We start from the raw sequence: 14,258 nt of genomic DNA, 5'->3' as shown, positions 1-14,258 counted from the left end.
CATATTTTAATGAGAATCCGACACTATGTTGATGACAGAAAATGCATATACAACATTATCCACACACCAACGAATCTAAAGAAATGAAAAAGGTCATTCAATGCTTCAGGGCGTCTTCAAACTGAACTAATTAAATGTACCTCAACACTCTCTTGTTCTGAGACGCGCGTAAATTCTTGCTTCTTCAATGTTGATTTTGTACTCGTTAGAAGTTTGCCATCAATGTCAGCAGTACATCCACACCTGTCGTGCAACCACATGGCCATGTGTAGCGATCCATCATTTCGAAATTTCGTCTTTGATTGATCTTGCTTTTTTGGGAGGAGGGGTTGTAAATACATTATTGTGAGGATCATCTTTTCTGTCAACTCTGTGCCGGTTACATTCATGGTGTGCCGGTCTCCACACCAATGATGCAACGATGAGTGAGTTCTTGACTTTCTTTCCGTACATCATGAGGTTCTCAAGGTCAGCTCGGTAAAGTGAAGTATCCATGCTCATGCTGAACAGTTTGTTCTTCAAGTACAAATTCACTTCGCTGAACAAAAACAAAAGAACAGGCAGTTGTTGAGGGAAGCCACTCTGACATTAACGCATGTACTGGATTTGTCGCTTTTGAGCTCTTTGACTTTCAGGTTCAAGTAACTGTTAATCTGATCAGTGTAATCTTTGATTTTTCTTTTGATATCATGCTCGATAGGAGGAGAGGCGATATAATTTGGCACAGAATGAAATTCTATCTATTGTGGTTATTGCATCGTTGGACAGAGGGTTGTGCTATTCCACTGTTCACTAATAGATAACTAATACAGAACTAATACAGAACTTATGTTGTAGAGCGTATTGATATTCAGACCTTTCTAAACACCGCTCATATAACATAGTAATACTTTCACCTGTTTTTTCTTTCTTCACTTTTAGAATAAAAAGTGGACTTTTAGACGTACGAGAACTATTGGACCTTGGTATTAAACTCGGACTGGGAACAGGTAAGTACGTTTGTTGATTAAAATAATATTATTTACAAGCGTGAACAAAGTGTTATGACCTTCTTCGTTCGTCTATCTCTATGTCTGTTTATAATTCTAGCTATTGTAATTTCTGTTGCGATTAGTCCTCAAACAAGATCTCTGTTCAGATTCCGTATTCAGACCTGAAAAACTATTGTAAGCAACGAGTGTACCTATTGCGGATAACGCACGCAAATATAAAGGCAAGGCTTGTAAACCATCTAACTTTCATAAGCTGCTCGGGTTTAAACCGATGGGTGATAATTCCTCTAACCTGACAGATTAATTCTCTTATGATAATTGTATGAAAAGGATGGGACATTTTAACTCTTGGTAAGAGTTCACATTTAAAGTTAACATCGCACTTCGTACACCTATTTGTTCTTTTACTTAAGTTGCTATTTCACGAAATACTGAACGACAGGTGCATCATCAGAAGCATGTTTTAAATAATTTAAAATAGAATTCATTTTTCTAATATTCAAAGTGAAAGATTTTAAAATACATTAAGTTGTTAATGAATTCCTAACAATCCTCATTATTATATCACATATAACAGTTCCAAGTAATCCTAATACGTTCCAAAGGTATTTTGAATGATAACTGTTCCAAAGGTATTCTGAATAAAGCCTGTATTGTACTTACATATCCAAATGATTTTGAACAAATGTTAAAGCACTGCAGTTACAACATATAATATATTTAATAAATACATCCACTCAATGTATCTCTTCCTAGAGTATTAATATGAAGAATAAATAAGTCCGCACAATGATTCGCATAATATAGTAAGCTAACACGCTATTGCTTGAAATTGCAACTCAAGACTTAAGTGAATCATTTTACGCATTTCGAAATCACTCATTTTAGTCAACAAGGGTCATGTAGTTTCTTCTAGCTAATCAGGAGCTAGGTCGGTCTGACCCTTTTACAAATTCCAATGTCCTTGTTGGATAACGTAATGTTTACTTACACTGATATAGGAAATCGACCTTGGAATTTTATGAATAAAATCGTACATCACACTTTACGCGACAATCTATCTATAGAATATTAGCATTAAAAATGTCATTAACTAAATGACCCTTACTAAAATCAGTATTATGAAAATAATATTAATAATATGGACACACATAGCAGGTGCCACGCGCACCAATTGACAGGTAAATTATCACAGCGTTTAGCTCTTTACACACACTCCAAGTTCATAGGATGCTCGCCGCGCTATACCTGTATGTATTGACTGGTCCATTTAGTCTTAAAGATTTAGAACCAGTGGAAGCAATGGAAATATTAGAAATACGGTCCTTATAACCACTCTACATGTGTAGCTTGTTCCGGTTGCCAGTCTACGCATGTATGTCAGACGTGCACTGCGTGGATCGAATGTCAGTGAGCTGCAGTACTAGGGTTGCTAAAGGGGAAGGCGCAGAAGCGCACCTTGATTAATGAAGACTCATCAGTATACTCAATACAGTTCATCAACCACAAATTGATCCAGACTATAACGGTCAGTGACAGCTCCGACTCTTCCCTCACCGAAGAATCAATAGGTCTGTTATTGCTTGGGTTCGGCGCTCAGTAACCTTCATCACTTGCCATTGAGCACGATCAAGATAAGAAAAACAAAAAAACAAACGACATAAGTTACTGTACTTCAAACGTAGGGACAGGCTACGTATATAAAAAAAATCTCGTACCTTGTCCTAACCTAATGCACTAGAAAACGTCATGCCAACTATGATGTCACTGTTCCGTCTCGACCGGTCTCAACCATATGTTCTGATCGCAACGAGTCAATACCACATTCGACCGTCCATTGTTAGTCACCAGAAGTTTGCCGAAGCCAAGCCTTATAGGCACTCGTGTGGATCGGTCTAACCGGCGTAGTGCTATAAGACACTCACTGAAAAGGATTGTCAGCTTCTGTAACCAAGGGATGGCGCTTCACTTTGTTCTCAAGTCTATGCTACTAACTGGGGGCCTTTATTTATCCCTCTTTTAGAAGTCATCGTATCTCACCACCACAGCCTATTGTACATTGAAACACAAGACAGAACGCCTTTATCGACTATATTGGAGCGAGATCAAGATTAAACAAGTCTAAGTAGATATTATCGCGAAAATCAACTGTGTGGACCGGGTTTTTGTATCAAATATCCTCTAATTTATCTTAACACAAATAACGGCACAATATATATCATGCAATATAAAAATGGTACTGTACGTATAAAACGAAATTTGTCTTAGATAGTAACAAGCCGCTTTCACAGTCGATCTAGCCATTTAAACCAAACGACGGGAGGTCTTTGTTTAATTTACCTACTTTACGCCACTAAACCCACTCATGGATCAGCCACAGGTTATTCATTGCTGCTTCTGGTACCCTGTTTAGTGCCCCAATACACAAAGGATGTGGATTCCCTGTCTTCTCATGATTTTGGAACGTTTGCGAAGTGATTGTATCCCCAGTCAGGTAGATTTTTGAGCATGGTGGTGGGCTGCACCATCTTTATCAGTTTCATCCCAGATTTTACTGAATCCGTCATCGTCACCCTGTTCACCTAGAGACGACGAAGTATACTCCGTCGTCTTGGCTAGATCTCACTAAAAAGAGGACACTGTCTTCCGAGCGTCATTCGTGGATAAATATCATATATCCAGCTCCAAAATGAAAAATTTGACAAGGTTATGGGTAATGCAATTATCCCCCGTTCCGTCGCTATCAGACTCGGGCTGTATGAGATCAGTGACGAAGCCGATAATGCCTATTATATTTAATTATGGGCCTGCTTTCGTTTATCAACATGCTTCATGCAGGCTGCCAACAATGCAACGGCGTCGACAAGTTTGCTATATTCCATTCCGAATACAAATATTATGAGACTAGCTGTCACAGAAGAATCAACTAATATAAGCAGACTGGTTGCTTCATCCTTCGGTTTTCACTAGTGTATGTGCCCACTAGGATCAGCCACTGGTGGATCTATTGGCGTGAAGGAAAGTGCAAATCTCCGAACCATGATTTCGTCAGTCCCGGATCCGAGGGTCTCAGTCAAAGCTTTTCCCATTCGCTCACCCTTCAACAAACCTGTTTTTGAACATAATACAAAAAGCAGGAGAATATGAGCGCCGTCTCATCCTGTTTTGTCGCTCACAAACGGGAAAAAGTTCTGGCTCAACTACACCTCATCAATCTAGAGACGGAGATGTTCAGGAAAATAGAGATATTTCATCATCTGCTCGAGCAACCTCGACATCAGGCCTTCCATCCCAATCTAGAGTTGTTGAAACTGCTCGTCCTTAAGAACAATTCTCTCATCAAGTGGTGGAGAGAAGCTCTCCAGAGAGACGACTGTCTACTTGACGCGTACGAGTGAAATGAAGAATTTTCGTAGAATCGTGTGAGCGCAAACACATTGTGCAATTGAACGCATCAATACTACAATGAGCCAAAGCACAAAAAGCTTTGGCTCATTGACAAGAAACAGTTAGGGGCCAATCATAAAAAGCTACCGTTTCACGATATCCGACATTTCGAGTTCACAAGTCCAAAGGCGTTAGATTTATGCCCAGAGTGGATCAATATCATTCATGACGGCCCCTGCTTTCATTGCCAAGAACAGGCTCCCGTTCAAAGGGAATCAGACTTTTGTAGTGAAATCTCTTCATCTCAGTGGCTGTCTACAAGATCAAGTGTAAGCTCTAAAGTGGAACTTTTGAACGTCGGAGCCGGTGCTTTGAGTTAGATCACGCCTTTTCTTAGCCCTCACAGAGTAAAACGATTACACACCAGCACCGACACTTTGGGTTATTCATCCGGCAAATTGGGAAATTAATTCCTAACAGATCAAATGAATTTGCTACGCATTTCCACTCAAAGTTACGGCAGTTGCCAAGAGCAGAAACTGTTCACTAACGTACATTATCCATGCCGTCGGACGGCGACTATGGTCACTTTATTCAGCATTAAAATTAAATATTTCACCTCAAATGGTTAAGCTCAAACTGGCGAGACCTGTTTGCTGTGGCAATGTAGGTTAAGATTCCGCGGGTGGCTCGACAGTTTCATAAAGACCCGGCTTCACGACGTCCGTTGTATTTTTGGAAGGGACAAAATCTCTTTCGAAGTTGCTCATTATCACATGGAGTATTTTCTTCTGTCGACGTATTTAGAAGCTGTCGCACATACCTTAGTGGACAAGAGATGGCATCCCTGGGGTAAGGGGATGCAACCCCCTCCACCTCTTGCCTATTCTTCTAAGGTATTATGACGGGGTAACCTATCTGAAGAATAAACCATTTTTTTCCCTAGTAAAATACGTTTTCTTGATAATGCTTACTCGTTCACAATATACACACACCTACCCAACCTCTCCGCAGTTACATCCATACAGAGAGCGTATCTTCCACACTTTTAGTAACTGCAGTATTCATGTGAATTGGCGCCAATCCCTGTATCAAGAGGAGATCACTCTGTAAAATTGCCACATATGTGGGCAGATAACCTTTAGATCTTTAACTAAAATGTTAGTCTGGGAGGGTTGGATTTGCGAGGTACTTGTAGTTCACCTAAGTTATTATGTTCGGGTAAATATTATTGAAGAAACATGTTTTTAGTAGAGAAAACTGGTTTTAAATAATACAAGAAAAAGGCTCACTTGTTCGATACAATAAACATGTAGTTAAAGTTAATAAACAAAGGAATAAACATAGATTTCTTCTATTATTTAAAGAAAGAAATAATCAATACACAACGAATTTAGAGATAGTTGCGTAAATTATGAAATATTCAGTAAATTAAGATGAGATCATTCAAAATTTAAACCAACAACTATATAACGTATGCTAAAGTCTGACCTTTTAAACGTGCTTTGTAAATGTTCTTTTAATATGCAGCGTTTTATACAACGTGTTGAATTTTCGATCAATTATGTTTTATTATTCATACAATTGTTGCTTTATTTTGTAATAATAGTATTGAGTACATAACTAGACAAATAACACAACATCGATGGTACGTCATATAAATCACGCGGTCCATGTGTATTTGCAAATGGTTGGGAATAATGTACAATTACCTGACAGTATTTATGTGTTTTTTGCAAATGTTTTTGTGCATCGCATCTTTTGCTAGTTTCTGTAAAGTATCCATGACTTCGTGATTTATTCGAAAAGTCTTTTGCATTTTCTAATTTGTGTCATATAACATTCGCAATTGTCCTCATAATTTGACTTTTGGGAATTTACCGATGTGGTGTATTCCAAAGTAGTTGCTGCTGGCGGGGGCGGATCTAAATAGCGTTTCTGTCAAATATGATCTCTGCTGCTCAATGTGCACGAGATGGCGCGTGAAATGATTGCATATAAACCTTCATGACGAGCTGAGCTCATTCGTTTTTCACTTTACCAATCAATAAGGATTACAAATATTACAATTCTTATGTAGCTGAGTATCAATAGTAAACAGACTAAAATACAAACACCACAAACAACATAATATACTCTTCCATTTGATATTATCATCAATTCGTGATTGAATAGTACCATAGTTGTAGAATAATATAGATGTTGTGTGAATTAGAAGATTTTTTGCTAGAATGTATCAAAATCAGTAGTTTGACAAATTTCTAATGAGCTGAAATAATAATTAAGTCTAGTAATCTGACATTATGATAACCTAAAAAGTTTTACAGTTTCGAGATTTATAAGCCTTCTCCAGCTCGTTCTGTCATAGCTAACCCTTTTATTGCCATTCTGCCTGATAATGTTTTAACTTCTTCCTGAGGTCAAACATGAAAAGTATATCAAAGCTAACTCAATAACTAAAAAGACGGAGAGAGAAAATGAAGATAATATCAGTGTTGCTTTGTCATGTAAGTTGAGTACCGTTTCTTTTTGTAGATGTCTCGGGTGGGTATAGCACTTCTATGCTGGACGCAATGCGCAGCGCGATTCATGTCTCCAAGACTCTTGGAATTCAGAACGGCGATTCGTATAGAGAAATCGGCCACAACGAAGCATTCATGATGGCGACACTCGGAGGAAGCGAAGGCAAGCATTTAATTTTTGTCTTAATAATTTTGTCATCATGGAAGTTATGTCTGCTGCATATAACACAGATCTAATGGCACGTACGTGTAGCGTACATAAGAAAACATTTCTGTCAACAAAACATGGACTGGCCGTGAAATGGGGGTGATCAGCTCGATATAGATTATAATACTGCACTATTCAGCGCACAGGTTTCACGTGAATAATGCGCTTTGACTGATATATATATATATATATATATATATTTTTATTTGTAATATTTAACATTAATTTGTGACAATTTCAACTGTGTTGTAAAACAAAATTAATACTTTTATGAATGATTTTGTTATATACAACAGTAGCATGCTGTTAATATCCTTAAATCTGTAACATGATTTTTGGGGAATTTTTGCAATTTTCCTTACTGTCGGAAGCTACCGAAGTTTCTGTACAGTAAAAAAGGACCGTGGTATGTACCACCGAAATAAACATACCGTGGTAAACTGGTATACCAGTAACAACCATGTACCTCTGCTGCATAATGCACGAGCAAATAGTAATGCTTATATTTTGTTTGCTATTACAATCTCATATTTTGGATGAGTTTAGTCTTTGTAGTTTTTAAACAGCATAAACTAGACAGTAGGATTGTTGTTTTTTTTGCTTTTTTTTTTTTTTTTTTTTTTTTGTTTCTTTGTTTGCTTATGAAATATATGCAAATAATAGTTCATTTCAGACATTCTACAGCTTTGGAGATTGTTAAGTTAGAAGGCCACAAGGCCACTTTTAATACTTGTTGGAGATTAGAAAAACTGCAGAAATTATTTCAAGGTCAAAGGTCAGGGTTAAATCGTGCTCGATAATATTGCCAAATGATTAACCACTATTTATAGGACACACTCCTTGTAGATTTCCTGCTTAAATGTTATGCTATCTGGTTTGAGTTTTAGACATGCCAAATGAAATTGATTGCAAGATCAATATTTTACAAGTAGATCCATTCCTAAGAATAAATACACCTAATGTTATGTTCCTTAGTGTACTGGCATGCCTAAAAGTCATTTGGAAAATCATAGTTTACCACCAGCGTACTAACGGGGCAGGGGGCAGACGGGGCGGTTTCCCTTGGCGCCAGAGGTCTTGGGGCGCCAAAACCACGAGCGCAAGAGGTCTCTTGAGGCGCCAAAACCTTATGGGCTTTCATAGTCGCACCGGACGCCATTTACCATCAGTATGTCACTGATTAAAAAAGAATACGGCATATTTGTACATTTGTAATCGTCACGTTTTGTGGATTGTGTCTTGAAAGACGTATGAATGCGTCTCGGTGGTCCCATTTTCGATAATGGAATTCAATCTAAAAAGCAATGGGTTGGTCTTATATTCTTAATTTGTAATCTAAAACTCAGGCAATATCTATAAGTCGGAACATTTTTACATTCCTCAAATGTACATTGAGTACACTTATAATGACAAACATTGAACGTTCATTTTAGTTTTCATTACTGCATTTCTTCTACTAGAAAGTTCAGTTTCAAATATCTATCTGTACTCCAGTTATCAAATCTGATTTAGATTGTTTTAGCTGGTACTTGAATTTAGTACTATAATTCTTTCGAAGAATGTAGGATTTATGTGAAGGGACGTAACTCATATTTTGTCTCACTGTGAATTTGCAGATGGGTCATCTTATGGTCGAATTGGGATTCAAGTAACACATATAAGAACGAAAATACTGTAGACTTTGCCACAAACAATAGATAAACTGGCATAAGGAAATAAAAGGATTGAATAATCACCTGAACCTTTTTTTGTTAAATTTTTATATTGGTTTATTTTTATGCTCTAGCTCTTGGTTTAGAAGACAAAGTTGGCAATTTTGAGGTTGGGAAGGAATTTGATGCAGTGCTAATAGATGCCAAAGTTGTTGGATCACCATTAGATGTATTTAAAGAAGATACATTTGAGGATATGGTGGAAAAATTCATGTACTTAGGTATGTCTACGTATGATGATGACGATGACGATGATGCTTGTTATTATTATTATTATTATTATTAAAGGCAAATCATGCTAAACTGCAAAATATTTTTTGCCATATGATCAGAGAGACGCAGCATATTTGTTTCAGGAATGTACATCTGTGTGTGAGAAATTTGTGTAAATGCTAACACAAACTATGTCACCTAAAGTTCTATCTGATTTAGGACATTGATTATATTTAATATGTCATTGATATGTGTTTTAGAAATTGATCTTACAGATAACACCGGAAAACAGCGAAAGATCAAAATGCATCGTCCAAATCTTATATTTTCCAATTTTACAACACACAGAATACACAATGTGCACGAACATATATTTAATCGAAAATTGACATCGAAAAGAAATATGAACATTTGAATCAGTGATGATTGTGGCTCATAAATTGTGCATGTTCTTGAAGGACTCACGGTACTAATTAAGTTCCCATAGTAAACCTATGCAAACACCACGATTTTTTTGAGTGCTTATGATCAAGCATATATTTATCAGTATAGATAAAACCTGGATGTCAGCTTCTTTGTTGAGGAAAGGATATGAGCCGTGGCATTTTCTGGACCTGCATGTGTTTGAAAAATGTGCTTTCAATTCCGCACCAAAGAGTCAGGTGCTAATTTCAGTAATGAGTGTTCCAAAGTCAAGACTGTTAAAGGACTGAAATTCAATCAATAAAACAATGTCACTATTTTTTTCACTTACAGCTAGGGTAAGCTCTCAAAAGAGTTTTTTTCCTAAAATATAACTTACAGTATTAACCAATCCTGGTCAGCCAAACCCATATATACTATATAGTTCACCCATTTCCAGCCTGGTTTCCATTTTTCCATATTATTAGTACCGTGTGTCCTGAATGCATTTAGATTGTTTAACGTTGACTTCATTTGCGTTGTTAAACGTTGACTTCATTTGCATGCATTGTTAAACGTTGACTTCATTTGCAATGTTAAACGCTGACTTCATTTGCAATGTTAAACGTTAGCTTCATTTGCTTGGGTTCCTCCTGTAATGCCTCCATGACCAGCTCATCCAGTAGCCGCCTGGCATACTCCAGATGCATCTGAAGTTCTATCAATTTTGCAATTCTGCTATTTTTTTTCTAAAAGTTGATGATTCAACGATGTGTAGCCAGACTGACGAACGCTTCCCTTTATATTTGTGAAGCGCAGACACACAACGTTTTGTTTTTGTTGACGGGGAGTTATGGCAATCTTTTATCGTCTGAGATTGCGTCCCCGTCTGGCGGCAGGCTTTCCCATATGAAAAGGTCTGCTTCTTCGGAAAGAGAAGGAGAACTCTTTCTTGTCTACATGGCAGTCAACAAATCCTCTGTATGGTTCCTGCTGTTGCTGCTGTTCATTCTGCTTTCTGTGCTTTTGAAGTCTGTACTTCTCCGTCCACTCTTCTTGTTCTTTCTTGATTTCCTCTCTGAAGAGCTCTTCTATCAGGTCATCGGTCACTTGCAACATTCTGGCATTCTCTGTCTCTTTAGGCTTCGGTATCAGGTTTTGCCTGACACGATATAAATTCACGTAAGCTTCATTCAGCTTGGCTAGTCTTGAACACATCTTCATTGGAAGATGAGTCAACAATATATGGTCAGACTTGATACTGCCTTGCTTTATATGGCTCAAGCGCGGACGCGATAGGAAACACCCCTATGGTTTCGTTGGGTATGAACATTATTAGAGTTAATCGTCGGGAAAGGGATATAGAGAAGTCAAAGACCATGTATATTGATACAATTTTAATACCAAACGACAGACACAATTGTTTACAAAATTCAACATTTTTATTAAAATAACTAACAACCAACAATTAACAATAAAACAAGCAAACATATTATTTTTGACAAGGTTTACAACATTGCAAAGTGAAGTGAAATTTCCACGAATGCAAGTCATTAGGTGGGCCATTGAAGTACACTAAGTTTCCTAGCTAAAGACAAAATATAGCCATAACGGTCATAAAACCATCGATCTACTTTGTCATCGTTTCTAGAAGGAAGAGTAACGATCAAAATAAGTCACTAAATGTTCTAAAGAATATCAAGACTGCGTCGATGAAGAAAATACACACAATATTGTCCACCACCATGGAATCTGTGCCTTCTAATTTCACATTATTGAATCGTGTCGTCTGGGCATTTCTTCTCATAAAGTCGACGATATCGTCTTCCAAAGCAGGCCATACGAATCAAAATACTCCACAGAACGATCACGGGTAAAGTAGACGGCTATGCATTTGGTTCCTGGGAGATGACTGTCGTCCGTGTTGATGACATAAGCTTGATGGTCGTGAAGTTTGCGATGAGGCAGTTCATCTTTAGCACACACGACAGGATTCCAAGCAGAGATATACGAACTGTTGTTCAAAAGGTAATAAAGTTCCCAGGTATCTATTTTTTGTGTTGTTGTTTTTTCTTGCTTTGTTTAACAGGTAATGATAAAGCATCAATTCAGTCCGAACATTTTGCTTAAAAATCTCTGACAAGTAACCGTTTCTTCTATTCGTCTCCGCACCCTGAGCCAAGAGATCTTCGATGTGATGGATCTCTAGAGCAGTCAGTGGAGAAGAGGAATGATCACGCTAGTCTTTATACCACTGATGCAGCACTGCTTCTTCTGAAGTCAGATTCTCGTCCAAGTTTTCTTCTTGACTCAGCATCAGACATTTATCGTGTTGAATTTGGGACGATCCTTTTGACATCCATAGCAATCTTTCTTGATCAAGTCCTTAATTGTATCCGCCAGGTGTTAGGCAAAACAAGAGACTAAAAGTGATTCTTGTTCTGGCCATTTGGGCTTCCGTTGCTTCTAATAGTCTAGAATGACTTCTCTCAAACTGTTAATTTCTATCGTAATTATCAAATTCGGCATACAGGATGACGTTCACTGTCACTTTCAGTTGTGCTTTAAACTGAAGTTCCACACGAATCTGGCCGGATTTTATAGGATGGAGATTTCCCTCGTCGCTGCCTTGGTTTGGAGTGAAATCAAAAGCCCACAAAGCATACGTAATGCAGAGGCTGGTGTTGGTCCCTAACTGTCCGATGGCTTCGTACAGGGACAAGTGCGATCTCGAGTAATTTTTCTTGTCAAAGTCAGGTTCGAAGGGTCTGGTACACAGTATATTGCCATAGCGACTGACTTCGATCTTGGACACGTCGGAGTGATTAAACTCGAAGAGAATTTCCTCGTAGGCTCCATTGATGGATGAATTCTTGACGATGCAAATGAATAAACGTTTGTGTAACTGTCCTTGCAACAGATGATCTTCAATCATGGATGGCTGTCCAGCGGGTATGGTGAAAGTTTTAACTTCTACGCGTCGTATCGGATACTTGGCAGTCGTTCTGCTCAAAGTGTGACTGATTTCGTTTCCCACTTTAGGTAACACTTCCACGCGTCGCACGTAATGTCTGGCTTCTTGGATGATGGTTTTGTAATTGGTAACAGCAGCTTCAAACATCAAGTGGAAAGCGGTACTTCTGCGACTCAGTCTCAGACAGACATCCACGCCGTTCAGCAAATACTTCTCTTGCAACCACATGTCTAAATGCAAACGATCCATCAGTTCTAAACTACTGCTTGCTTTTCTTTTCTTTTTGCGGTCTTTAAACTCATTATTGTGGTCATCAAGGCTTTTAAACTTGCCTAGTGTGTCAGGTTTCCATACCACCCAGGCATCCATATGAGTGTTCTTGGTCTCTTTTCAGTACGTCATTAGATTTTCCAGGTACGCTCGATAAGGGTTCCTATCCATGCTACTACTGATAAATTTGTTATTCAAGTACAATTCCACTGAGCTGAACAAAGAATGCATGAAATTGTTGATGGAGCTACTTTGTCATCGTCTTCTAGTTTGGTATCATCCGTATCGTTCACTTTGACTTTCAAGTACAAGTAGCTGATATTCAGATCGATGTAATCATCGGGCCGTCCTTTGATTTCAAATTCAGTGAATTTTTGTTCAGGAGCAAACAATACACTGATGTCCATCGCTTGACATGCGTCCGTTTATCTTTTTTGACTGAAAATGTTGGAATAAATCCTCTGTTTTGGTTGCTCCTCTTTTTCTTTGGACGACTGCGTCTTTTCATGGGTAGACGTCGATGCTTAGATGTTTAAATATTTTTTTCGGATGACGAGACTCCATTTTTTTTCCTTTTAGGACAGTAGAACAACGATGGTGATAACGGTGTGTCTTTGGGGGGACATCTTTGGGCGTTCAGGGGCTCAAAATAACTGATCCCCATCCTGTACCGCAGGTCTATTTTATACTGGAAAGCGTCGCCACTGATTGTCTTTACGTCATATCAACTTGATGATATATCGGTAAATTCTTCCTTGGAACAATCCATTAAACTCTGTAACATGCGCGGTCTCTCTTTGACTTTGATTTTTGGGGCAGGTACTTTGTGATTGCAGCTAAAGAGGAGGAGGGTGTCATCACTGGAGGAGACGTTCTTGGAGACGCGGGTTTCTATTGCTTCATCAAATGAGGCAGAACGGGCGTCAAATCGGGTTTGGCTGGCATCACCAGCAACGGAGAAGTGGAAGAACCTGAGGCTACAGGAGACGCGGTCACCGTCGCTGTAGGTCGTGACCTTTTGCGGAAACAAGCTGTTTTATGTGGTCTTTTATGTGGGATTTTCTTTTTCTTTTTCTGTGGGCTTTTCTTTTTATGTGGCTGTGACCAGGTCTTGACACCACTGCTCTTTATCTTCTGGGTCCGATTGTTTTTTTTGGGGGGAGTGGCTTTTTTCTTGGGGAGAACTTTGGGGAATTGGGTCCCATTTTAAGAGGGATCGAACGATGATAAATCCTAGAGAACCGCTACCTTACAGGTTTCAAAATGCTTTGCTTTTTGGCTTGAGCGTCGATGGGAGATCAACAGGTTGCGTCAAGGCTACTTTGTTTTTCTCAAAAAAGCGTTTGGTTTGATGAAGAATGTGAATGATGTCTTGCAGTAATTGACGTGCTGTCAACACAAGCCATCGTAGGACTTCTTTGAGACTGGCTTCTAAGACACGAGCACATATTTTTGGATTGTTTTCGTGAGTAAATTGGCGTGTGGGGTTTGAGTGGCATCGTCGTACGAATGAGTCATCCAAGGCGTTCCTAACTGTTTGGCTAAGACTTACATTTGCAATTTATCTCTAGGGCTTTT

General features: G+C 38.5%; 1 protein-coding gene across 1 annotated transcript in view; it reads left to right on the top strand.

The window, feature by feature from the left end:
- LOC149798963 (guanine deaminase-like) overlaps positions 1 to 14,258 on the top strand; it is a 47,741-nt gene that overhangs the window by 25,345 nt on the left and 8,138 nt on the right. Inside the window, exons 10-12 of the mRNA XM_089958111.1 lie at positions 922 to 989; positions 6,915 to 7,064; positions 8,896 to 9,042. Coding sequence (XP_089814237.1) covers positions 922 to 989; positions 6,915 to 7,064; positions 8,896 to 9,042 — 365 coding nt within the window. The remainder of the gene's footprint in view (positions 1 to 921; positions 990 to 6,914; positions 7,065 to 8,895; positions 9,043 to 14,258) is intronic.

The sequence above is a fragment of the Sinohyriopsis cumingii genome, chromosome 5, assembly GCF_028554795.1.
Source record: "Sinohyriopsis cumingii isolate HCF-2022 chromosome 5, ASM2855479v2, whole genome shotgun sequence".
NCBI classification, from domain to species: domain Eukaryota; kingdom Metazoa; phylum Mollusca; class Bivalvia; order Unionida; family Unionidae; genus Sinohyriopsis; species Sinohyriopsis cumingii.
The sequence above is the reverse complement of the archived record's forward strand: the minus strand, read 5'-3'. Positions and strand labels throughout refer to the sequence as shown.